General features: G+C 38.3%; 1 protein-coding gene across 4 annotated transcripts; it reads right to left on the reverse strand.

The window, feature by feature from the left end:
* Nucleotides 1–2817: 2817 nt before the first annotated feature.
* Nucleotides 2818–22758, reverse strand: LOC117925080 (prefoldin subunit 1-like). 4 transcript variants are annotated; one of them, XM_034843915.1, is made up of 7 exons: nucleotides 22664–22758; nucleotides 22305–22358; nucleotides 7893–7999; nucleotides 4944–5049; nucleotides 4128–4134; nucleotides 3934–4018; nucleotides 2818–3083 (listed from the first exon to the last, which is right to left on the reverse strand). In XM_034843915.1, the coding sequence occupies exons 4-7, from the start codon at nucleotides 5035–5037 to the stop codon at nucleotides 2970–2972; spliced, it is 300 nt and encodes a 99-aa protein (XP_034699806.1). In that variant the 5' UTR covers nucleotides 5038–5049; nucleotides 7893–7999; nucleotides 22305–22358; nucleotides 22664–22758; the 3' UTR covers nucleotides 2818–2969. The 4 variants fall into 4 exon arrangements, with proteins under 4 accessions (XP_034699806.1, XP_034699807.1, XP_034699803.1 ...); XM_034843916.1 differs by lacking the exon at nucleotides 7893–7999 and having other exon boundaries at nucleotides 22309–22358; XM_034843912.1 differs by lacking the exon at nucleotides 7893–7999.
* Between the last annotated feature and the right edge of the window lie 4642 nt (nucleotides 22759–27400).

Here is a 27400-nt window from a genome sequence, read left to right on the forward strand (position 1 = left end):
ATATCAAAGTTTATATATATATATATAATACCCATTTCATACAATAAGTTATTGTTTGAAATTTTCTACTCTTAGAAAATATATTTAAAATATAGATTTTCATGTAAAAAGTTGAAAAGGGTTAGAAATTGATGGATAAAAGTAGTATATGTATAAATAATAGATGATAATCAAAGAAATGACATGTTACAGTATAAAAAAGGGGATGATATCAAACAGCATGGAGTTAACTTAGGGCCTTACTTTTTTATTTTCTTTTAATTGATTCTACAATCTTGAATAAATTAAAGTTTAGAAAATAAAACTTAGGTGGTCTTGTGGCTAAATTAGTGAGCATTGCCCTTAGTACTTGGGCCTTGAAAAGGCCCAAGAATATGGCCTTCTGAGTTGTTTGTTGGGCCTTCACTATTGGGCTAATTTCATCTTAAAACTTTAATATCATCAATGAGGGCTCAAATTCTAACCATTCCTTGAATCATTCACAAAAACTTTTATTGTGCAATTACCCGTATCATCTTTGGTCAAAAGAGTAATTCCCCAATTTTCTCTTCCCATTGTATCTAGGGATGGCAATGGGGTAGGTCATTTCGGGTACCCGCCCCGCCCCGCCCGCCCCTAATGGGATGGGATATTATTTTCCTAAACGGGTATGGGACGGGTTTGGGATTTTTTTTTAAACCCGGGGCGGGTTCGGGGCGGATTCGGGTATTGCCCCACCCCGATTATACATAAAATTAAAATTAAATTAAATTTTAATTTAAAATTTAAAATTAATTTAATTTAATTTTTATTTTATTATTTTTAATATATAGATAATAATAAATTATTTTTAATAAAATAAGTTATAAAAAATATAATAATTTAATTATTTATAAAATATATTTATTTTAATATAATTAAAAATTTTAAAAGTAATTTAAAAAAAAATTAAAATTAAAATTAAATAAAAAGTTAAACGGGGCGGGTATGGGAATATAGCATACCCGCCCACACCCGCCCCGACCCGTTTAGTTTTTTAAATGGGACGGGGATGGGAATTCCTTTAAATAAACGGGGCGGAGTTGGGAGGGGGGCGCCCCGCCCCGTTGCCATCCCTAATTGTATCATTCCAACTTGTCCAGTCATTGTTCTTTAAACCAATAATCAAACCAAATTTTAACTAGTTTTTTTATACAAAATAAATATGTATCTAGAAAAATCAGGTATTAAGGGAGATTATTCATGAATGTAAATTTAGCTCATGAACTCAATAAAAAAACTTCACCGATCTTTGAAATTTGAAATTAAGGCTTGCCTCCAGCCCGACTAGACTACCTGAAGCTTTCGCTTTTTCCAAAAGCATAATAAGTATTCTGATGTTGATGAAATTTGTGTAGTATTTGTCTCATTTTTTCTGTTTTTAAAAATAGAAAAAGATAATAATTTTCTATAATTCGTATTGATAATAAATGATATTCTTAAGTTTGGATCATAAATGTCCCCAATAATTTTTCTTATTAAAAATATACACAAATAATTTTAAAATCTATAATTTGAAAAAAAAAAACATTTTAAAAAATAAGAATTTTTCTATCTTAAATTTATTTAATCAAACAAAACTATGAAAAGAAATATGATAAATTAAATAGAATTACAAAATTGAAATTCATCTAACCAATTTGGATTTAGTCGCTAAATCAAAAATTCTATACGTCGTCAATTTTGATTTTTGTTCGAAATCTAGTTGGAAATCCAAAACAAATTTTCATATTTAAAACAACTTCCATATCTTTTCATAATTATTCAAATAATTATTGAACATATTTCTTTTATTCACAATCATAAATTTCCAAATAAAATGGATGAGATATTATGATAAAATAATAATCTCATTCCATTTCATTCCCAACATGTAAAGGCTTCAAAAGGAATAATCAAATTAATGACTCAGATTCCCTTTCTTCTATTCCCTATCCTATTTTTTTTTCTTTTTTCTTTTTTTTTTTCAATTGCCTTCCATTCCCTTTCCTAAAAACTAGAGTGAACAGACATGAGTGTTAAGTTCACTCCTCTTCTTTCTAAAAAAATAAAAATAAAAATAAAAAATAAAAAAAAAGACCCATCAAACTTTCTCCAGCCCTTGTGAGAAATCTTTGGCCACCAATGATATGAAGCCTTTTGGAAAAATCGAATTGGTGTTAAACAGTTTAGTCCCTACAATTGATGAAACAAACTGAACACCCAGCTACTTATCAGAAATCAAGTAGTTGGTGGGACCAACTCATGTGAGAGCATCATTTATTTGAGTAATATTTAGCTAATATTTTCACATTTTAGAATGATCAGCCATAGAAAAGGAAAGATACATTTAAGCAGAAGGAAATAATGGGGAACAAAGGATCCAGAATCAATCAGTAATGCCACTGCTCACTCCTGCCATATCTTGATGGTGGGGTCTTTTCCAACCCCACCAGGAGGAGGCTCATGAGCAACAAATGCATTTCATATTAACATGTAACCCATCCATTGCTCTCTAACCGTATCCTAGGGTTGGAGTTGGCTCCTCCAAGCTAAGCAGGTCATGGTCTGCAACCTAGCCAAGTGTGGTGTCACTATCATGGACGTCCACAGTCGTTGACATGAATAGATTGTAAAATGCTCTCTTTTTTCCAAAAAAGAAAAAGAAAACAAAATCATGTAAAAAAAAGCCAATAACAGAACACAATGACCTCCTGTGGTCCTATAATCCCAACAGGATATTCATGGCTCCTTCACCCCACTGCAGTGGTCACAAAAGTTTGCAACGGTAGGTTCCTAACTCATACCATTCATACCATGTCAACTACCACAAATGAAATGTAATGTTTCAGACAAAAATTATGATCATGATCAAAGGAGTAGGCAAGCTGATTATACAAGCAATATCACAAACATCCAGCTTTTGATTTGCGCGTAAGACAATGAAGATATGAGGAATTTTCAGAAAAGGTTTACATTACAGTCATCGACATGATTTGACGAGCAAGACCTGGATCTTGCTGCAGCAGCTCCCTCAGGTTGTTCTCTACCTCTGCCATCTGCTTCTCTAAGTATTCCTTGGAAGTCTGTCCAACGTGCAACAAATCTTAGTTTCAATCAAATTTTCACCAGAGATACAAGTTTGTGGTTGTAGACTGTAGCTTGTGAGATCCAAACTCAAGCCCCAAAAGGTGTTCAATTAGAGTAACAAACTCGAGTAAGGTAGGGTTGCTTGCATGATCGTTGTATGTTACAAACTGTTAGAGCTTGAGGCTTGAGGCTTGAGGCTTAAGCCAAGCCCCGGACAATCAAACTTAAGTGATTGGAGAAAAGCCTGAACACAAGCCTGACAAACAACAAGACGGGTAGAAGCCTGGGTTGAGGTTAAACTAAGTTAGAAAAGAATGGGTTAGCTAGGCCTTTCTACAACCCTAATTGGAAATTTCATGGCGGTAACAATCTGCATTAGCAGAAAACAAACCCAATATTCGGCATATCCCTGGGAAGGAAAAGGGGACAAAAGCTGTTGAAATCTCCTCCTAAGCAATTAGGCAAATCCTCTCCTAAGTTTTTTAATTTTGCAATCTCCTCCATTAATTCAGTAAACCTTTTCTAAAGACACTCCTTAAGTAATACAATTTTGTGGAAAAAGCTGCTTCTAATTCATCAATAACCATGGTTAACAATTCAAAAACCTGTTAAGACTACTGCAACTTAAAACCGATTTGGCTCTTGTAATCTTCAATATTTCCAGTTCCATCACTATCCATTTTGGTCATAAGTAAAAGTGTTCTCCAAGCTCACCCACACTTTAAACAAATTTGAAGAAAACTAAAAAGGAATAAATAAATAAAAGGCAGGATTAATCTCATAACTTCTGCCTTCATGTGATCATGTGAAACACTACATAGAGAGGAAGAAAGCAGAAAAGCAGACCTGTAAACCAGCAATTGCGGCTTCACTATCCTTGAGCTTCTGTTCCTGTTCACTCATTAAGGCCGATTTTGGCTCTAAGACAAACCTGCTCACATTAGAAATAAAGTGAAAAGGAAGGGGGAAGAAATAAAAAAGCAAGTTCATCAGCATATCATATATCATTGGGAGTCCATAAAAGATTATCCAGAACTCACGTTCTCCCTGCAAAACAAAAGAAGACGTCATCTAAATGGGTAAAATGGCCTGTGTGGATTAAAATCAATAAAATGATGTGTCATTGATACCCTGCCAAGACTATTCATGAATATATTGGGCAACTGATAAAATAAAACCATGAAGATGGATATTCATTTTCTTAGATAAAACAGATATATATATATATATATTTTTTTTGATAAGCAAGCACAATTCATTAAGAAGAGGCTAAAGAGCCCCAAAGTATACAAGGCGTATACAAGGCAGCAAAGGCCAAACAAGCAAAAAGCCAAAAAACAAACCACCCCTTAACTAGAGGCAAGCCACTCCAGGAAATCTAAAAGGGACTGCGGCTCCTCTTCCATATACAATTTAGCCCAACCCCAAATATTACATACAAAAGAATATTTAAACCTCTGAATTGCTAAACCCCCCCTAAAGGCTAATCTATTCCTTTCCTTCCAAACCATCCAAAAAATGAATAACGGAATGGAATTCCAAAACTTTTTCCTTTTTTTTCCCACAAAAGCGCCCCCCCCCCCCCCCCCCCCCCAAGCTATATAAAACCTCCATTACAGTATTAGGGAACACCCACTTGACCCCAACTAAACCCAACACTAAGTCCCATAACACTCTGGCCACTGTACAATGAATAAGAATGTGATTCACACTTTCCGCTTCGCAAGCACACAAAAAATACCGATTAGGGAGCTGCCAACTAGATAAAACAGATATATTAAACTAAACACACACTAATATGTGACAATAACATGAAAATTCTCTGTCAATATGAGATTATGGTTCCATTTACATACCTATAGACTTGTATGTGTTTGTATCATCAGACAATTGGCGCAGTTCTTCCAAGGTTAAGAAAGCACGCTTCTTTTCTCCTTCTTTGTTCCGCATCTGGTTCTGCACCTGAAATCCAGGGGATTCCCTATTTTATTTCCGAATACTAATAAATCTTAAAATATACTCCTTCACTGTTAGAAATAAATTTAGTGATCAAACCAACAAGCAAGGTAACCACACTCTAGAGCCCTAAACCAAAATCTTAAAGAAACACGATAAAATGGTTCTACATTTTTCCTCCTCTTTATTGACAAACTACATGGTTCCGGGTAAGGACAGGTCCAGGATGTGTCTAATAGTCAAATACATCTAATAAAAAAATTTAGGGCATAAGGAATAGCTAATTGTAGAAGTTTCCAATGTATCATCCTTAGGCAAAATGAGGTATCTATGAAATTGAATGTCCAATGTGAACTCCACTTATTTTTAAATAGAAAAAATTGGAAGCATTGCCCAAATATCCCAAGAAAGCTCAGAAAACAGAGAGAAACACAGATATTTTGGAAAAATTCAAACAAATAAAATTCCAAGCTTCGTAAAACTTATATTTGTAATAACTGTTTACAACAAAGTTAACAACTTAACTAATCTGTAGCTAATCAAAATCCTGTTAAACTAACGAAATAATTCTCTAACTATTAGTTAGTCTTCCACCTGACCTCAAGATGAACTGTCTTGGGAGAACAGTCAGCTTGCTGAGTTCTATAAACCGAAAAGAAGGAAGATGCTTTGTCAAAATATCCACAAGCTGATCTAAAAAAGGAACATATTGTATCACCAAATCCTTACAAAGAACCATACTCTAAATAAAATGAAAATCCATCTCAACATGTTTCATTCTACTATGAAACACTGGGTTAGAAGCAAGTTGAGTACCACCAATATTATCACACCAGAACACTGGTATGGAAGGCCAAACAAGATGCAACCCACAAAAAGAAGACTGAAACCATGAAAGTTCAGCAGCAACATTAGCCAATGCTCAATATTCTGACTTCATACTACTTGAGATACAACACATTGTTTAGATGAAGACCAAGAGACCAAACTATCTCCAAAAAAGACACAGAATCCTCCTATGCTACGTCAATCATCAGGCTAAGATTCCTAATCTGCATTTGTAAATGCAAACAGATGAAGAAATGAAGAAGCCCACAGTGTAAGACCATGAGTCATCAAGCCACAGAGATAGCGTAAAATTCTTTAGACATAGTGACAAAGCTCTATAGTCAGGTTCTACATAAATTGACAAGCCTTGTTGACAGCAAAAGCAAGCTTTGTTTGATTGATTGTAACATATTGAAGAGCACCCACTCTACCTCTATATAGAGTCGGATCATCCAAGAAAGCACCATCACTTGGACTGCAATTTACCAATAACACCGAGAGTAGCTACAGGTTTAGCATCAAGCATATATCTTGAGTAAAAGATCCCAAATATACTAGATTTGACTCAAATGAAGTTGTTGAGATTGAAAACAAACCTCAACACCAAGGAAGTAACAAGACCAAGATCTTGTAAAGCAAGTTGAGAATTAAAGAGAGGCCCTTTGGAAGCAAGTCATCAGTCAAAAGTATGGTGAAGATGATGGGGGGTGGCATTCCCACGAGGTAAGTGAGAGGTTTGGTCTGGGGTTGTGGAAAGCTATTAGGAAGGAGTGGAATTTTTTGAGTGGCAGGTTGGCCTTCCAAGTGGGCAATGGGCAAAGAGTGAGATTTTGGATGGACAAGTGGTGTGGAGATGAGTCACTTTGTGAGTCCTTCCCTCCTTATTTACCCTTTCTTCATCTAAGGAAGCTTGGGTGGCAGATGTTTGGAACCTTGAAGGTGAAGGGGGTGGATGGACCCCTCTTTTCTCTAGGGCCTTTAATGATTGGGAGTTAGATTTGTTGGAGCATTTTCTACAAAATATTCAAGCAATTAGGGTTCACAAGGATGTGGATGATAAAGAGTGATTTGGACTGCTTCGAGGTGTGGGACCTTTTCGATCAAATCTCTCTATTCTATCTTGGAGCCCGAAGATTCTCCTTTGTTCCCTAGTGGTAGTATTTGGAGATCAAGCGTGCCTCCTAAGGTAGCTTTCTTTACTTGGAAGGCATTTTGGGGGAAAGTCTTAGCTCTAGACCAACTCCAAAGGAGGGGAAACTTTTTGGCAAATAGGTGTTTCCTTTGCCTCTCTAAAGCAGAGATGGTTGATCACCTTCTTCACTATGCAAAGACTCGAGTTCTTTGGAATCTTTTTTTCTCCCTCTTTGGTGTGTCTTGGATTCTTTCTTGTTCAGTGGAGGAAACTCTTCTTAGGTGGCATGGGTCGTTTGTGCGTAAAGCTCGTAAAAAGGCTTGGCAAGTGACCCCTTTATGTATATTTTGGACAGTGTGGAAGGAAAAGAATTTGTTAGCGTTTGACAATGAAAAGTTATCGATCTAAAGATTGAAAAATTCTTTTGCATGTGATCTGTAAATATGAACCTTATTTCTCTTGTAAGCTTCATTGATTGGTTAGACTCTAAGTAAGGGCAGGTGATGTTTTTTATTTCTTTCCCTCCCCCTCTGGTTTGAGTCTTTATGCTTCTTTTGTATAATTCATGTATACTTTGAGGGCACTGTTTTTTGTGTCTCCTCTACACATAAATATACGAATTTTCTTTACCTATCAAAAATAAATAATAAAAAATAATAAAATAATTAAAAAAATTAAGAGATTGAATCAAACTAGTAATATGTGAGATGTAATCACCAATTACCAATATGTCATCAACATAAATTTAGATGATAAGCATGGAAGTAGCAGATTTGGAAATTAACAAAGAAGTATCAATTTTGGAACACTAAACCCCACTGCAGTAAGGCATTACTCAGTTTAGTAAACCAGGAAAGCAAGACTTGCTTAAGAGCATAAAGTGCCTTACTTAGCTTGCAAACAGGTGGCTGAGGCATAACTTGCTCCATTAAACACCATTCAAGAAAGCATTATGAATGTCTAATTGTTGAACCTCCCAATATCGAGACCAAGCAACTGTCAAAACAACTCAACTGGTGATTGCCTTAACAATAGGCTAAAAGTCTCAAAATAATCCAAACCATGTGTTTGATTAAATCCTTAGTAACATGATGAGGCTTATAACACTCAATAGGCCCATTTGACTTGAACTTCAATTTAAACACCCACTTACAACCAATAAGATTAGCAACATATGGTGGAGGAACAAGCTACTAGTATTATTGTTTTTGGAAGTTCTACTAGCCTATAGTGGGTGGAGAAGTGATGCAAGTCATAACGCAACCTTTTTAGCTCATATCCCAAAGAAAGGAGGGGCAAGTGATGTGTAGGATTTCAGGCCTATTAGTCTTGTAGGAAGCCTTTATAAAATTCTTGCAAAAGTCCGAGCTAAAAGGCTGAAAAGTGTGATTGGCAAAGTGGTATTGAACAGCCAGAACATCTTTGTGGGTGGAAGACAGATTCTGGATACAGCCTTGGTAGCTAATGAGGCGATCAACTAGAGGAAACGAAGTTCAAATGCGAGTTTAGTTTGTAAATTGAATATTGAAAAAGCTTACAATCATGTAAATTAGAACTTCCTTCTTTCAGTTTTGGAGAAGATGGGTTTCGAGCCCAAGTGGCATCAGTGGATTTTTTTCTGCATTGCTATTATAAGAATGGTAGTCTTAGTCAATGGTACCCTTACTGATTTCTTCTCGACACATAGAGGCCTAAGGCAAGGGGACCCATTGTCACCTCATTTGTTTGTGCTGATTATGGAAGCTTATAGTGGTATAATTGCTAAGGCTGAAGAGGGAAGCTTCATTACGGGTTTCAAAGTAGTGGGGAGAGATGGAGAAGGGGTTCATGTCTCTCACTTGTTGTTTGCAGACGACAATCTTCTTTTTTGTGAGGATAATGAGGATTAGTTGAAGTTTTGGAAGAGGATTGTTACTTGCTTCGAATTGGTATCAAGTCTGAAAATAAACTTGCAGAAAAGTGAAATTATTCTAGTGGGGGGCACGGAGGACATGGAAAGAGCAGTTGCTCTATTTGGATATAAAGTAGGGAAACTCCCTACTTTTTATCTAGGCTTACCCCTTGCAGTCCCTCATAAGTCGTATGGAGTTTGAGACGTAATAGAGGAGAGATTCAAGAGGAAATTGGCTACTTGGAAGAAACAATACTTGTCCAAAGGAGGAAGACTCACCCTTATTAAGTGCACTCTTTCAAACCTCTCGATCTACTTTGTCGTTTTTTTGTAATTCCAAGGAAAGTAAGAATCACATTAGAAATAATTCAAACGGAGTTTTTGCGGGGTGATATGGAGGAAAGGAGGAAGATACACTTGGTAAGTTGGTTGGTTATTTGTAAAGATAAGAACCATTGAGGAGCGGGTTGAGGCACTTGGAGGGGCTCAATCAAGCTTTGTTAGGCAAATGGTTGTGGAAATTTTCCCTTAAGAGGGAGAGCTTTTGGAGGAGAGTCATTAGAGGAAAATTTGGGGAGGTGGAGGGGGTTTGGACCACTAGAGAGGAGAGGGATTCTTTTTGGGCTGAGCCTTTGGAAAGACATTAGAAAAAAGTGTGAAGAGTTCATTCTTAGAACTAGTATCCGTATTGGAAATGGTAGACACACGAGTTTTTTGTGGGATAATTGGTTGAGGATTCTAAATTGAAGGATGTTTTTTCTTCTCTATTCAGGATTGCAGCCCACAAATTTGCTACAGTGGCAAACCTTTGGGGGAGGCAAGGGGATGGAGGCGGTTGTTGGGAGGTGCATTTTAGAAGATCTTTCCAAGATTAAGAATTGGAGGAGGCAACTCGTTTTTTAGAACATATTTTTGTGCTAAAGGTTCAAGAAGGGGAGGATTCATTAGCTTGGAAGAATGATGGAAGGGGAAAGTTTAGTGTCAAATCATATTATAAGTCGTTAAGGGCTGAAAGCAATTTTTTATTCCCTGCCAATGAGATCTGGGGTTTGTGTGCTCCTCTTAGAAGTCGTTTTTTGCTTGGGAAGCAATTTGGGGAAAAATCTTAACGGTAGACATGTTAATGAAGAGGGGATGGTCCATGGCAATAGGTGCAGCCTTTGTAAAGACAATGAGGAGTCGGCTAACCACATTTTGATTCATTGCGACAAGACAAAAATGCTTTGAACTGTGTTGTTAACTTCTTTCGGACTGGTATGGGTGTTCCCGAATTCAATGAGAAATCTTCTTTTAGAATGGAAAGTTAAGGGGTTGAGGAAGAAGAAAAGAGCTATGTGGAGATCGACTCCGATTTGTCTTTTTTGGTGTACTTGGGAAAAACAAAATTGAAGGACTTTCCAGGAAGAGATGTTTGACCAAAGTCTGAGGAAGCTCTTTACCTGTTCACTATTAGAGTGGTCTCAACAGGTCAAGGGTTAGACAATCCCTCTTTTTTTGAATTTTTTGGTGTCCTTAATGGAGATTAGCCTCCCTATTGTAGGTCTTGTTTCTCCTTTCCACAATCTGGTTGGGTTTTGTTTGTATACTGTCTGTATACATAGGGTGTGCCCCCTATTTTTAGGCATTTATTAATTCAATCATCCTTTGCCTATCAAAAAAAAAAAAAAAAGTTGGATCTTTTTGAAGAATTTCTGAATTCCTTTATTGATTTTTTAGGTACACACCATACACATATATATACATAACTGATTGAATAAGAAAAATCAATCTAGCTTGATTCTCTCCTAAAATTAGGAAACTGAATCATCCTAAATGATCTCTCCTTCTTTATTCCTAAAATACTTTCCTAAATTAAAAAACCCTAACTTTGAATGCCAAATTTCAACACTCCCCCTCAAGCTGGAGAATATATATCATATAATCCCAGCTTGCAAGTTAAGTCTTCAAAGTTAGGCCTAGGTAAAGCTTTGGTGAGGATGTCTGCGGTTTGGTGCTTGGTAGGAACATAGTTCAATCTAACCGTCTCACTAGTCACCTTCTCTGTGATGAAGTGTCTGTCAATCTCAACGTGCTTGGTCCTGTCATGATGCACGGGGTTCTTTGCTATGCTTATAGCTGCCTGATTATCACACATCATCAGAATTGGAGATGAACTCGTTTGCCCCAGTTCACTAAGAACCCTTTTTATCCAAATCCCTTCACAGATTCCCTGTGCAAGAGCTCTGTACTCAGCTTCTGCACTACTTCTGGCTACAACGGATTGCTTCTTACTCCTCCAGGTAACAAGATTTCCCCAAACAAAAGAACAATATCCAGAAGTGGACCGCCTGTCAATGATGTTTCCTGCCCAATCCGCATCTGAGTATACTTCAGTGTCACGGTTCTCTGTCTTTCTGAAGAATAGACCTTTCCCTGGTGTCATTTTTAAATATCTAAGAATCCTGTAGACTGCTTCCATGTGTTCCTCAGTGGGGCTGTGCATGAATTGACTTACAGCACTCACTGCAAAGCCAATATCTGGCCGAGTGTGTGTGAGATAAATCAAGCGCCCGACGAGCCGCTGATATCTCCCCCTATCTACCGGTGTACTTTCTTTCTCGATACCAAGTTTCTTCTGACTATCCATAGGAGTATCAATTGGTTTGCATCCAAGCATACCGGTCTCCTTAAGAAGATCGAGTATGTATTTTCTTTGAGAGACTACAATTCCCTTCCTTGATCTAGCCACTTCCATGCCAAGGAAATATTTCAAATTTCCAAGGTCTTTAACTTCAAACTCCTCTGACAAATACTTCTTCAAATTCTGTAATTCCTCCATATCATTCCCAGATAGAATAATATCATCAACATAGACTATCAATATGGCCATTTTCCCGGCATGAGACTTCTTGACAAATAGAGTATGATCAGCCTGACCTTGTTTGTAGCCCAGCTTCAGGACTGCTTTTGTGAATCTATCAAACCAGGCTCGGGGAGATTGTTTAAGGCCGTACAAGGATTTTTGGAGTTTGCAAACCTGATTCTTTGCCATACTTCCTTCGAAACCAGGTGGTATTTCCATGTAGACTTCCTCTTCTAGGTCACCATTTAGAAACGCATTTTTTATGTCCAGTTGTTGCAAGCACCAATCTTGATTGACAGCCAATGAGAGAAGAATCCTGATAGTGTTCAGTTTTGCAACAGGAGCAAAAGTCTCCTGATAGTCTATCCCATAGGATTGCGTAAACCCTCTAGCTACCAAACGAGCCTTGAATCTCTCGACTGATCCATCTGCTTTGTATTTTATGGTGAAAATCCACTTGCACCCCACGGGCCTCTTCCCAACCGGCAAATCTGTGATAGTCCACGTCCCATTCTTCTCAAGTGCATCAATCTCATCTTGTACTGCCTTCTTCCATTCTGAAATTTTTAATGCCTCTTGTATTGTGTTGGGAACCTGAGTATCATCAAGAGAAGTAGCAAATGCTCTGTAAGATGGTGATAGCCCTTCATATGTAACATAATTCCCAATTGGGTGATCTGTACATCTCCTAACACCCTTCCTCAATGCAATCGGCAAAGTAGAATCATCAATGCTGGGAATTAACACCTCTCCAGCCCTATCCTCACCTATGTTCTCTTCAGGAAGACTTGAATTGGAGTCAATATATTGGCCACATGTTGACTGTGATCCGTGCTCTAATTCCTGTCTTTTCCTCCTCCTGATGTAAACTTGTAAGTTCTCATTAGCAAGTTGTGGGGCTATAGGTTGAATAGGCATGGGAGACTGGATGGTCATAGGAGATGGCTGGACTGATGACGGTATGGGTGTGGACAACTCAGTGGGCGCGAATTGAAAAGGATTTGGTGACTCTGAGTGAAAAGAAGGTACACCCTCAAGAAGAGACTCCCAAACTTGATGTTCATTCATGCTCTCCCCCTGAACATGAGATTTGGGATAGAAGAATACATGTTCAAAGAAAGAGACGTCCATGGTGGTGTAAAATCTTTTGGTGGTTGGAGAATAGCATTTGTACCCTTTTTGGGTTGGAGAATACCCTAGGAAAATGCACTTATTCGCTCGAGGAGCAAATTTGCTACGATTTTGAGGATACACATGAATGAATGCCGTGCAACCAAATACTTTGAGTGGTAAATCAGAAGAGGCTACACGGGTGTGAGGAAATTGTTTTAAGAAAAGTTGACGTGGGGATTGAAAGGTAAGCACTCTGGATGGCATACGGTTAATCAAATAAGTAGCTGTGAGAATAGCTTCCCCCCAGAAATAGTTTGGAACATTAGAGGAAAACATAAGACACCGGGCAACCTCCAAGAGATGTCTATTCTTGCGTTCAGCCACCCCATTTTGTTGTGGGGTGTCAACGCAAGAACTTATGTGGATAATGCCGTGATTTTGAAGATAAGTACTGAGACTACTAGTAAAGTATTCCTTTGCATTATCTGACTTGAGGACTTGAATTTTGGAATTGAATTGATTTTGAACCATAAGATGGAAGGTTTGAAAAATGTGCCCGACCTCTGACTTTTCTTTCATAAGGAAAACCCATGTTACCCGTGTATGATCATCAACGAATGTCACAAACCATCGAGTGCCAGAAATATTTTTTATCCGGGAGGGACCCCACACATCACTATGTACAAGAGAGAAAACAGTCGAAGGTTTGTATGGGATTTGAGGATAGACTGTTCGAGTATGCTTTGCAAACTGACAAATTTCACAGTGATAAGATGCTGGATTTTTATTGATAAATAATTTGGGAAACAATTTTGCAAGGTAAACAAAGCTAGGATGACCAAGGCGATAGTGTAACATTATAATCTCACTATCTTTATTGACCTTAGAATTTGACACAGAATTGAAAGACTCTAACATACTCTGAGACTGTACGCAACTTGCTTGAGAAACTTGGTTTGAGAATTGACCACATGAGAGGAGGTAGAGCCCGGAACACAGTTCAGCACTGCCAATCATCTTCCCCGATTTCAAGTCCTGAAAAACACACAAGTTTGGATAAAATTTAGTAACACATTGGAGATCACGGGCCAATTTGCTAATGGACAAAAGATTACAATCCAAGTTTGGAACATGGAGAACAGAGTCAAGATACAAGTCTTTAGTAAGTTTTATAGAACCTGTCCCGGCAATTTTTGACTTTGAACCATCAGCAATATGGACGGATGAATGACCATTACTTGGCTTGTAATTTTGAAGAATGGTAGCATCTCCTGTCATGTGATCAGAAGCACCTGTGTCCACTATCCACGACTTCATTCCTCCTCGATTAGCAGTGAAGGCTACACCGGTAGTACTGCCACTGCCAACCTGGCTTAATAGTTTCTGTAGCATCTCCATCTGCTCTTTGTTGAATGGACTCGGCTCGGGAACAGAGGTGCTCTCAGAGTTGGCAGCCACGTGTGCTCTGCCATCTCTGTCAGACCGTGGCTTTGGTTTCCAATCAGCTGGTTTGCCATGAAGCTTCCAGCAAGTCTCCTTATAATGGCCTGGTTTCTTACAATAATCACACCAAGGCCTATCCCGTTTCTGACGATCTCCACCACTACTATTAAATGACCGAGTCGCAAGGGCAGAGGCATCCAATGTTGGGGCAGGTTGCTCTTTGGATCCCATCATCACTTTCTTTCTACTTTCTTCACGCCTAACCTCTGAAAAAGCCTCCCTGAGACTTGGCAGGGGTTTAATGCCCATGATTCGGCCTCTAACATCATCCAATTCCCTGTTTAGTCCTAGGAAAAACTTGAACAGTCTCTTTTGTTCCACAATTTTCCTGTATGTTGCTGCATCATCAGGACATTTCCATGAGTGAGTCTCGAATAAGTCAAGGTGCTGCCAATACCTTGTGAGTGTGTTGTAATACTGAGTAACTGTCTGCTCTCCTTGGCGGAAGTCATGTAGGGCTGATTCAACCTGAAAAAGTTCTGAAATATTTTCAGAACTTGAGTAAGTTTCTTTGGCTGCATCCCATATGTCCTTTGCAGTCCTAAACAGCAAGAAATTTTCACCTATGTCATTATTCATGGAATTGATAAGCCATGACATGATCATGCTGTTTTCAATCTTCCACTTCCTGAAACCCGGTTCTGTAGTTTCTGGCATGACTGCTTCTCCAGTGAGGTACTCATCCTTTCCTTTACCGCAAATGAACAGCAACACAGATTGTGACCACTGTAAGTAGTTATGGCCATTTAATTTGTGTCCTGTGATGAGAATAGGAGAGGAATCACTACCACCAAGGTTTGGAATTTCAGATCTGCCTCCTAATTCTGGTGACGTGACGCTGGATACTTGTGATGATGCCATTCCGTATTTCGTCATGGACCGGAAAGGTAGAAGAACACTTCCCAAGGCACGTGCAGGGATTGGAGTTGAGGAAAAATAGCCGGAGGACGTCGGAAAAGCTGATCGGAGGGCTCGCGGAGGCAAAAAGACCCCAAAAGAGGCACGTGCAGGGCTTGGATGGCAGAAACAGGTACGTAGGGTGGCTGGTCGGCGTCAGGCGAGCTTGGAGTAGGAAGCGCGTCGCCGGAAAGTGGATCACGCGCCCTCACGCGCCGGCGCGTGAGATGCAGTCGCCGGCCGGAAAAACGCGCGTGGGCGGCGCGTGGATGGTTTTCTGGCTCCGGTGTTTTTGGAAAAGTTGTAGATCTCCTCCAGACGCTCCTTGCGGTGTGAAAAAAAACCGTCGCCGGAAAAGTTCGCCGGAAAAGTTCGCCGGAAAAGTTCGCCGGCGGTGAATGTTTTTCTGACGACGATTACCGATTGGAAAGCGTTTTCTCCCTTGGCTCTGAGAACAGGGACTGATGACCGGAATGAGAGATGGTCGGATTGAGAGATGGCCAGAGAGATTTGGCCGGAATGAATGATGGCCTGAATACGAGGTGGCCAGAAGGGATTAGGGTTTCAGAAAACTGGCTCTGATACCATGAAGAATTTCTGAATTCCTTTATTGATTTTTTAGGTACACACCATACACATATATATACATAACTGATTGAATAAGAAAAATCAATCTAGCTTGATTCTCTCCTAAAATTAGGAAACTGAATCATCCTAAATGATCTCTCCTTCTTTATTCCTAAAATACTTTCCTAAATTAAAAAACCCTAACTTTGAATGCCAAATTTCAACACTTTTAAAGCTTCCTTATGAGTAGTTGGTTCAACTGAAATAGAATAGTCTGTAGCAATAAGCACTTTTGAGTTATAAATTCTGGCTTTTGAATGAATCACCATAGGATGGCAATTAGTTATGGTTGGAGTTGGAACAGCCAAATCAGTGGCAGGACTATGTTGGTTTGCAAAAACAGATGATACAGAAGCAGGCAAAGAAGAAAAAGACACCAGAGTAAGAGAAGGAAGCAACTCAATAAAGGGAAGAGGCAAGACAACAGGAGTAACAACAGAGACATCATGAGAAGAGGAAGAATGATGCAAAGTAGAAGAAATAGAAGAATGAGGAAATATACCTTCATCAAAGACAACATGACGAGACATGTATAAATGACCAATAAACAATATAGGCAAAGATAGCCTTTGTGCTAAGTGCAATACCCCAGAAAAAGCATTTAATAAAACTGTAATTTGTCATGATTATATTGTTAAATGTAAGGAAAACAAAGGCACCCACAAGTTCCCTTCCCTAGTATAATCAAGATTTTTAGACATAGAACCTGGAAAGGGGATTGAAGTTGATTAATACTACAGCACAAGAAGCTAACAACCAATATTTAAGATGTAAGGAAGCATGAGCAAGCATAGTGAAGCCCATTTCCACAACATGATAACGTTTTCTTTCAACTCATCCATTTTGTTGAGGCATATAAGGACAAGACTTACAAACTTGAATACCACAAGAATTGAGAAAACAAACAAAAGAATGAAATTCACCGCCATCATCACTGTGAAAAAATTTAATGGTAGAGGAAAACTGATTTTCAGCCATTGTTTTGAATTTTCAAAAGGCATTTAAGGCTTTTCTTTAGTTTGTAGAGGCTAACCAAGAAAATCTAGAATAGTCATCAATGAAAAGAACAACATAACAAGAACCATATGTAGACAACATAGGGGCAGGTCCCCACAAATCAGCATGAATTAATTCAAGAGGTTGAATAGCATGAAAACATAACAAAGAAAAAGGAAGGAGATGACTCTTGGCAAATTGACAGGAAGCACAAACATAATTTTTATCATAGAAAATGGAAACATTACAAAGTTTGAGAACATGATTTACAATAATTGAATTAGCATGTCCTAAATAAGCATGCCATACATCCAAAAGATTAGAAATGATAGAAAAACTAATAGGTTTCAAGTTTAAAACAGAACTATCATTTGACTTAGAACTAGAAGCAGATAGCAAATCTGAATTAGTAGTAAAAGATGCAACACAACCAGTAACAAGAGAGATAAAATGCTTCTAAGACATAGCTTGAAACTTGTAGAGATCATGCTCAAGCTTGAGGACCTTCTTTAAGGACAAGTCCTTAACAGGAAAGAAACCAGAATAAAACTCAACAAAAATTTTATTGTCAGCACAGAATTTTGACACATTAACTAAATTAGAGGAAAAATCAAGGACATGAAAGACATTACGAAGAGAAAAGATTGAGGAAGACAAAGGAAGTGAAATAGAACTTATACAAAAGAGAAAGTGGTTTATTGTTCCCAACTGTCACTTTGTCATTGCAAAGAAAAGGACTTGAAGATTGAGATCTGTATTTGTATTCGGAGTAAGATGATGGGTGGCACCCGAATCAAGTAACCAACCTTCATTAGTCATCATAGGAGTGGCCAGCATAGCAGTCATGGGATTGGTTTGTGAACCTTAAAAATTGATATCAAACCATTGATAGCAAGACATAGCAATATGACCAAAGTTACTGCAAATCTAAGTGTGGCTTCGGAAATGCAGTATTGCATCCCCTCTAAAACTAACCATGGCCTCCATTGAAACCACTGTGGCCATGATTGAATACAAGCAACTGCAGCTAATTATTTGGATAAAATTGATTCTACTGTGATGAGTTCAAATTCTTGAAAACTTTCCTGTTATTCTTGAATTGAAAATTAGCAACATTAGTAGATAGAGACATACTTTAATCATTTCATCAATTGTTTGTTGTTGTTCAAGACAACTCTCATGTACCGTTAAAATACTAACAACACCATCAAAAGTCACAAAATTTGTATTTGAAGTAACTAAGACCACAAAGAAGTTGTAATCAGATCCTAGGCCACCACAAAGATATAGAATTTGGTCCTTTTCTGAAATTGACTCAGAAATCACAGTGAATCAGTATAACCTTTCACTTTAAGAATATACTCTATCATTGACAAGGCACCTTTCTTCACAGTTTGAAGTTGCAATCACTATTGCATAATGCATGCCTTTGATGCTCCATCAAACACACGTTGAAGAGCTCCCCAAGTTGAAGCAGAAGAAGTATAACCAATAATTTGTCTAATAATTTTAGGATTCAAAGACAAAAAGATCCAACTAAGAATCAAGCAATCTTTGTGTCTCCATTGAACAAATTTTGGATTCACACAAACAACGCATCAAGAAATTTAGGAGGACACACATAGGTTCCGTCGAGAAAATCTTCAATTCCACATAATCACATTTTCCATTTGTACTTTTGAAATGAAGAAATTTCCTTTATCAAGCTTCACCAGGAAAGCATGGTTCAAACCTTGACTGAGTGGAAAAAACGGAGGATTTGAAACAATTAAGGTTAGATTGGGACCAGCAGCTTGCTCAGCGAAAGGACTTGAAGTTGCAAAAACCAACAAAGAAGCCATTGAAGAAAAAGAAAGAAAGAAAGATCAGGTAGAACAATGGAGAAGAAACAAAGAGAAATTAGGAGAGGAAGAATGGCTCTAATACCATGAAAGTTAAGGAAAAAAAGATATTTTGGGAAAACTCCAAAGAATCAAATTTTGAGCTCCATAAAACTGATATTACAATAGTTAGTTACGACATAGTTAACAATGTAGCCAATTTGTAACTAATCAAAAAACTGTTAAATTTTTTTTTTTTTTTTTTTTTTTGATAAATAAACACAAAATATATTATCAAAAGGCAAAAAGCCACAAAGCATACAGGAAGTATACAAGGTAGCCTAAACCTCAAAGAGCAAAAGAAGGAAACAAAGACCTCACCAGCCCTTAAGTGGATGCTAACCACTCCAAAAAGCCTATAAGAGAAGAGGACACCTCTCCAATATACACTCTAGCCCAACTCCACAAGTTACATACAAAAGAATTTTTTAGTTTTTGTATTGCTAAGGACCCCCCCTAAAAGCTAATCTATTCATTTCCTTCCAAACCGTCCAAAAAATACACTACGGTATGGAATTCCAAATCTTTTTCCTTTTTTTCCCCACAAAAGGGCCCCTCCAACTAAATAACACCTCTTTTACTGTTTCTGGGAACACCCACTGAATGCCAAACAAGGCAAGGACAATCTCCCAGAGGACTCTGACCACTATACAATGTAAAAGAATATAATTTACAATTTCTTCTTCACAACCACATAAAAAACAACGATTAGGGAGCTGCCACCCTCGTCTTTTAAGCCTATCTAGGGTAAGAATCTTCCCCCACGTGGCCTCCCACGCAAAGAAGGCAACTTTGGTTGGGACTTTGTCCACCCAAATGCACTTTTTCGGGAAGGCAATTTCAATGGGAGCAATCAACAAGTTATACACTTCCTTAACACCAAATTTTCCATTTCCCCCACCCTTCCAAATAACTGAATCCTCCTTTGAAGATATCCTATAGTCCCTCAACATAGTAAGCAAGTCTCCTATCAAATCCAACTCCCAATCATTAAAGCCTCTAGTGAAACTTAGGTTCCAACCTCCCCGACCAACATTCGAATCCCACACTTCGTCCACCGTTGCATTCCTATGTACAGCCAAGGCGTATAATTGGGGGAAGCTTTGGGACAGCGCTGCATTACCACACCAACGATCAATCCAGAAATTGACTTTAGTACCTTTACCCACTTTAAACTCTATATTTTCCCAACACCAGTTTGCCTCCTTCCAAACGTCCCACTAGCCTCATTAGTCCTCCACCCAAAGCCCTCTTGGCCATACTTCACCAAAATCACCTTCTTCCAAAGATTGTCTTTTTCATGGGCAAATCTCCATATCCATTTACCAAGCAAGGCCTTGTTCAAGAGATCAAGTTTCCTTATGCCTAGACCACCCTTCTCCTTTTGAGCACACACCACCTCCCACTTGATTAAATGGACTTTCCTCTCCAAATTTCCCCCTCCCCAAAGGAAATCTCTTTGTAATTTTTCTAGTCTTCTTGCAACTATCTTGGGCATTCAAAAGAAGGACAGTTGGTAAAGAGGCATACTAGCCAACATGCTCTTGATGAGGGCAATTCTCCCGCCTTTGGAAATATATTGTCTTTTCCAAAGAGCTAATCTTCTCCGCATTCTCTCTTCCACCCCATCCCACATAGAAAGAGTCTTGTGATGGGCTCCTAAGGGCAGCCCCAAGTAAGATGATGGTAGAGACCCCACCCTACACCTTAATTCCACTGCCATTTCCTCAATCTCTTCCACCTCACCAACTGGAAAGATTTCACTTTTAGCCAAGTTGATTCTTAAGCCGGACGCAACCTTAAACCAAAACAAAATCCAGCTTAAATAGGTAAGATGTTCTTTCTTTGCCTCACAAAAGACAATTGTATCATCAGCAAATAGTAAATGGGATATATTCATCTCCATCCTGCCTCTTCCCCGAATTCTGCACCCTGAGATAAATCCCCCATCAACAGCCCTTCTTATGAGAGTACTCAGCACTTCCATTCCCATAACAAAAAGGTAAGGAGATAAAGGGTCTCCTTGACGCAGCCCCTTGGAGCTCGAAAAAAAGCCTGCTGGCACCCCATTAACCAGGACAGAGAATTTAGCTGTTGAAATGCATCTCCACATCCACTCCATCCACCTTGTCCCAAAGCCCATCTTTTGCATAACCCTCATTAGGAAGTTCCAATTGATGTTATCATAAGCTTTTTCAATATCCAATTTACAGATCAGCCCTTTCTCTTTTCGTTTTTGTCAGGCATCAATCACCTCATTAGCTATAAGCAAAGCATCCAAGATCTATCTAGCCACCACAAAAGCATTTTGATCCAAAGAAACCACTTTTCCTAAAACCTTCTTCAGCCTGTTTGCCAACACCTTAGCCAATAGTTTATACAGTCCCCCTAACAGGCTTAGGCCGAAAATCCCCAAGGTCCTTAACACCTCCCTTCTTTGGGATTAGGACCAGGAAAGTGATATTAAGGCTTTTGGCAAATGAGCTTTGATCGTAAAAAAACTGCTAAATTAACTAACTAATTCTCTAACTATTAGTCATTCATCTCATATACATACCCAAGAGTGTAGAATGCCCAACAATAATATCATAGGACTGTGAAGCTTGACAAATATTGCATGTCTAGATGATGCAAACTTAGACATAAGTAACCTTCACACTTGTTGCACCTTCTCCAAGATGGACAGAGTTGGTTTTGGTTTACAATTCAGGCAACATGCAATCTCCTTGGAGGTCTCAAATTTTTTGCTCATTTTGGAAGGGGGAAAATCAGAATGATGTAGGTTTATAAAACATAGCACACCAAAATATGAATGGACATCAGTGTGCTATACATATCATAGGAATGCAAATTAAAATACTTCAGAAGACAATTTTACCCACTGTTTCACAAATAAAATTCATAAATTTACCTATATTTCCTTTGCCTTGAAAGACAAGGTCATTTTAATCTTTGATTTTGTGCATTCCTTCTTTAATTAATCTATCATGTTTGTTATTACTACAACACTGAGGAACTGGCTTCAATACTAATCTAACAAAGAACTAGCTTTAATACCGAGCTCACACAAGGGCCCAAAATAAGGGATTGGCTTAGAGAGAGCAAGCTCGAACCTAATGAGAAACAAGATGAAAAGTCTCAAAATAGAAAATTAAATTAAGGTCGGATTCCCACTGCCCAATACAGTCCCTGGATGGACAGAACAGAACCCAAAAAATTCTTTTCTCTATTCACTCGGCACCATTCAAAGTTAGATCCAGCCTCTTCAAGCTAGTACGACCTATCTCTCATTCATATACAACCAAACCACAAGATACAAGATGTATCCATTGAGTGCCAGTAGACTATATGCTCTATCATTCTCTCTTATATTTTAATCTTGAAATGACAGTCATAATTTATTTTCCTATTTGCTTCACATTAAAGCGTTCAACAATATCCATCGAAGTTAACAGTCACTGAAAGACACTCGACTCTTTCCAAAAACGAATAATGTGAGTTTTGTAAAATTAATTGAAATAGTAACTCTATAACGAAATCCAAAGCACTCACCTACTTCAATTTTCCAGTAGTTTCGATCATGTGACCTTGAATCTCCATAAATGCCTATGAATTTCCAAACCCCATCAACACAAAACAAACAGAAGTATATCAGATTTAACTCTCAGCTATTGTCTTAGCAATAAATCAAAAGCAAGAAACTCGCCCACACGAACCGATACTCACTTCAAACATCTAAATCTTAATTTGATCAATGACTAATTCTACAATTTCCCTCATTTGTCTGCTAAGGAAGCAGAAGAGAATTTTGAAGAAAAAAAAAAAAAAACTTTGCCATTTCTTTAGTTTTCCCAGATTTTATCAGCAACCAAAAGGAGCATTTTGAAACAAAAGTGGAGAATTTTTCTTACAGTTCTGTTAGCTTCATCGGCCATTTTCCTGAGAAACCTTAATAGCAAATTCAAGAGTCTGAAACCCTAACCGAAAGAATCGACCCATTTTATGTGTTCTAAAAAAAAGGGCCGGGTTGGGGTAACGGGTTTGCTATTCTGTTTGCTCGTGCGTGGTACTCTAGATGAAGCGCGTTGACCAACCGACCAGTGGTCAAACACAAAAAAAAGTCCGATACAAACGGTTCAAAGAACAATTATCTTACGGAGCTCAGAAAATTTTTAAAAATTAAAAAGATAAGTGGAAAATAGTGAGGAAAAAAAAAAGGCAGTGGTTGAAGAAAAGTAGAAAACAACAAAGAAGTGAAGCGACGCGGTTAAACGGGATTGGCGCAATGCCGTAACTGCCCTTATGCATGTCCTCATTTACCAAAATACCCTCCTCCTTGGCCATGTTTTGAGAATTGGCCTTGGTATCAAATGGACTTAAGGTGATCTATGAATATCTATATTAATTCATGGGAAAGTTATGCTTTGGGCTTCCCATCCCAAAATAATAACATTTTCGAAACCCAACTTTGCACAAAAAAAAAAAAAAACTACACTGATGACAAAAAAATTAGGGATTTCATGCACTCTACTATGAGGTGTTATTTCATTCCGAAATTGCCCTTTCTCTTCAGCCACTTCAACGTCCACATCAGAAAGCCTACAAAACCAAAAAAATCACTGTCTCACTCACTCGATCACCCAGCCTTCTCTTGAGTGCTTAAGTGGTCCACGAGTGCTTTTTAGGGACTGTACCTTAAGTACTACCTTAGTGGCCTTTAGGTACTACTTAGTGGCATTTAGGTACTACCTTAAGGGCCCCTAGGTACTACCTTAGCTAAACCTCAACTCAACCTCTACCAAGCCTCGGGCCTTCCTCTCTTACCCTTATACCATCCCATTATGTGCTTCTCTTGAGTGCTTAAGTGGTCCATGAGTGCTTTTTAGGGACTGTACCTTAAGTACTACCTTAAGGGCCCCTAGGTACTACCTTAGCTAACCTCAACTCAACCTTTTCCAAGCATCGGGTCTTCCTCTCTTACCCTTACACCATCCCATTATGTTTTTCTCTTCAGTTCTCAAGTGGTCCATAAGTGCTTTTTAGGGCCTGTACCTTAGGTACTACCTTAGTGGCCTTCACGTATTACCTTAGTGGCCTTTAGGTACTACCTTAAGGGCCCCTAGGTACTACCTTAGCTAAACCTCGACTCAACCTCTCCCAAGCCTCGAGCCTTCCTCTCTTACCCTTACACCATCCCATTATGTTCTTCTCTTAAGTTCTCAAGTGGTCCACAAGTGTTTTTTAGGGCATGTACCTTAGGTACTACCTTAGTGACCTTCAGGTACTACCTTAGTGGCCTTTAGGTACTACCTTAAGGGCCCCTAGGTACTACCTTAGCTAAACCTTAACTCAACCTCTCCCAAGCCTCGAGTCTTCCTCTCTTACCCTTACACCATCCCATTATGTGCTTCTCTTGAGTGCTCAAGTGGTCTACGAGTGCTTTTTAGGGACTGTACCTTAGGTACTACCTTAGTGGTCTTCAGGTACTACCTTAGTGGCCTTTAGGTACTATCTTAAGGACCCTTAGGTACTACCTTAGTTAAACTTCAACTCAACCTCTCCCAAGCCTCGAGTCTTCCTCTCTTACCTTTATACCATGCCATTGTGTGGTTCTCTTGAGTGCTCAAGTGGTCCACCAATGCTTTTTAGGGACTGTACCTTAGGTACTACCTTAAGAGCCCTTAGGTACTACCTTAAGGGACCCTAGGTACTATCTTAGCTAAAGTTGGGATCTACCTTAGATGGAAGAGAAGTGATGAAAGTTCAGTAGCTGCCAAACCAAAGTTTGAACTTCCAATTCATGCTCAACATTTCTTCCAAATTATTTCATATCCATATGTAATATCTTTCTTTGTTGGCTTCTTTATAGCATGTTTTATGCATATTGTAATATTTAGCTTAACATAGGTGCTACAAATGTGTTATGAATATCAATGTGTAGTACTATATTTGTCGTAGTGCGAACAAGGACCTCTGTGATTATTATTATCATCTTTGTTAAACTGAAAATGCTAACTCAACCATTTTGCGCATAACACATTGTGATATTGATGCTCATAATTTTCTTGGAACAGCTAAACTAAGAGAAAAGTCCCTTTGGGGGATTTTCTCTTCTTTCCCCGTCCTTTGCTCGGAACTCGACAGAGCATTGAAGACAGATATACATGATCTTTAGAATGCAGCTCCAATTTTGTGATGAAAATGTTTCACACCTCAGTTCTATCTAGTATTTACAACACTTATTTAGTGACTGTTTTTTATGAAATATTTAAGTGTTAAGTAGCCTATATATCTTCCACCTGGACATGTCAGAATGTTGTGAGATCATTATCACCTACAGTTAAAAAATGCATCTTCTTTTACATTAGAATATCTTTTGATATGGGACTTTTTAATCATGTCAGGTCATGAAATGCTTTGATAAACTGTCAACTTGTATCCTTGTATTCATACCATTGAACATTGGACCAGTAAATAACAAGTTTGTTCTCTCTCTCTCTCTCTTTTATTTCCTTTTCTTCATCAGAGAATTAGTAAGCGCACCGAAGAGCTGCAAAGTGGAGCACAGGACTTTGCATAATTGGCAAACGAGCTTGTCAAGGCAATGGAAGGGCGAAAATGGTATCAGATATGAAATCGGGTTGGCATATTCTGCATGGGCTTATGGTTCATGGTATAGTGTAATTTGTTCTGTTTTGGGGTCAAGAGGGGATTCCCTGGGTTACCTATAACACATGATTTACGTTCCTGTGGTTAACGGATGATGAAATCCACTCCAGGATGCTGTACAGATCAACCAGCTGCAGATCCTTGCAATTGGATGTGTTTTAGGTACATCATTTTACAGGAATGTCATGGCACTGGGACATTAGGGTGATATCCACATTTCGATTGTTTGCCCTGCCAAATTATTGACATTATGAGGTCCTTCAGCAGTGTATTTATGTACCTGATTTTTTGCCAATATGCAAGAGGTGCACGCTCAAAAGGGTTTTAAACTAAGGAGTTGCATGATCAAATTGTCTTTACGTATTCAGATTATACTTGTGATATGCAGTTGTGTCAGTTCCATTACTTAAGTAACCCTCATGTTATGAGGTTTTTGTGCCGTTCAGCATTAGTATAATCTTCACAAATGTGAGATGCAAATATAAATGAACATCCCAAAATTGATGTAAAAATACAACCAAATGGAGAACCCTCAACAAGACTGCCCCAGATCAGCACAGCATTGCAATGGTCAACCACATGGACATATAACAGCAGGGAAACAGGTGGTAAACCTTCCTCAACCATTCATGTATATTGTATTTCTTCATCTCCTGAATGGTTGGTTTACGGAGCTGGACTGATCCAACGTTGCCTTTTTAAAATGTGCCTTCTTGGACGTAATTTCTTGAAAAGTATTAGGTTCACCAAAGCCACCTTTAGAGCTCCGTACTTTCTTCCTCTTGGCCCGATCTTATTCTTCATCCCTGTAAGAGTTGAAAAGGTTATAAAAATAAAGATGGAGGCTAGGACATATAAATTACCAACACCAACTTTCAAATGGAACCCTTCCTCTAATACAAGCAATTCATAGTCTAGAATAAGAAACAATGTAATTGGATGTTTAACAGAAGCTCAGGCTGACACACTCAAAGATAAATGTTATGTTACCAAACAAATAACTGAAACATTCCTGTCTCAAGCATGTTATGTATTAGAAACTATGGACATCTCCAAAAAGTAATAATGGTTGCTTTTAAAATTCGTGAACAGACAAGCATACTGGCTGAAAACAAAATTATTACAAGTTATTTCACCTGCACAAAAAAGCAAGTGTTGAAACCTGGTTTACACTTTTCCTTATTACAAACCAGCTTTAAAATTGTGCTGATATTGTGTTTTGCATCTTTATAAAGTAGATGATACTTGACAAAAAGTTAAGTTTGTCTGTGCTTGCTAGTTGACTCCAACATGGAGCTCGTTTTTTGTTTGCCTTAAGGAGAGAAAAATCCAGCCCATCCCTAAGCTTTAAGTCAAGCTAAAATTAACTAAATATGAGTACAACAGCTACTTTGGGCGTTTTAGTTCCCTATATCTCAGCAAGGTGCTGTCCACCAGAATTGCAATTAAGGCCACTAGGTTAGAGCAATACTAATCCAGGAAGAATATAAAAGCACAGATAAACAGCTATAATCCACAGATCAGGCTACTCTTTCGCATTAAGTGAAAAGCAGATCATATTGGTACAAAAACATACACATGTCCCATATGGACAAGCACATGATACCTAATTCTGCATCAAACACCTGCTCGAACTTTCTCATTGATGTGTACAATAAAAACAAGATTCTGGCCATAAAATAAACAATCTGGGTAAACTTGTGGCAATGCATCATATATACTTAAAAAAATAAGGAAACATGCAACATTGTAATCAATTTGATCCATTACCAATCCACCCACCAAGGAATCCAGACATGAAACTCAGACTATTTAATGACTAAAAACTATGCAATATTTTTGTTGGATAACCAATTTTCCTAAAAGCTCTTATGCTTGAATATGGGCTTAATAAATACATGGTTGGGCTTGAACGTGGACTCAATAAATTGAAGAAATAAATATGGCCTCCTACTAAAGATGCTCAGATTCCATTTTGA

The sequence above is a fragment of the Vitis riparia genome, chromosome 11, assembly GCF_004353265.1.
Source record: "Vitis riparia cultivar Riparia Gloire de Montpellier isolate 1030 chromosome 11, EGFV_Vit.rip_1.0, whole genome shotgun sequence".
NCBI classification, from domain to species: domain Eukaryota; kingdom Viridiplantae; phylum Streptophyta; class Magnoliopsida; order Vitales; family Vitaceae; genus Vitis; species Vitis riparia.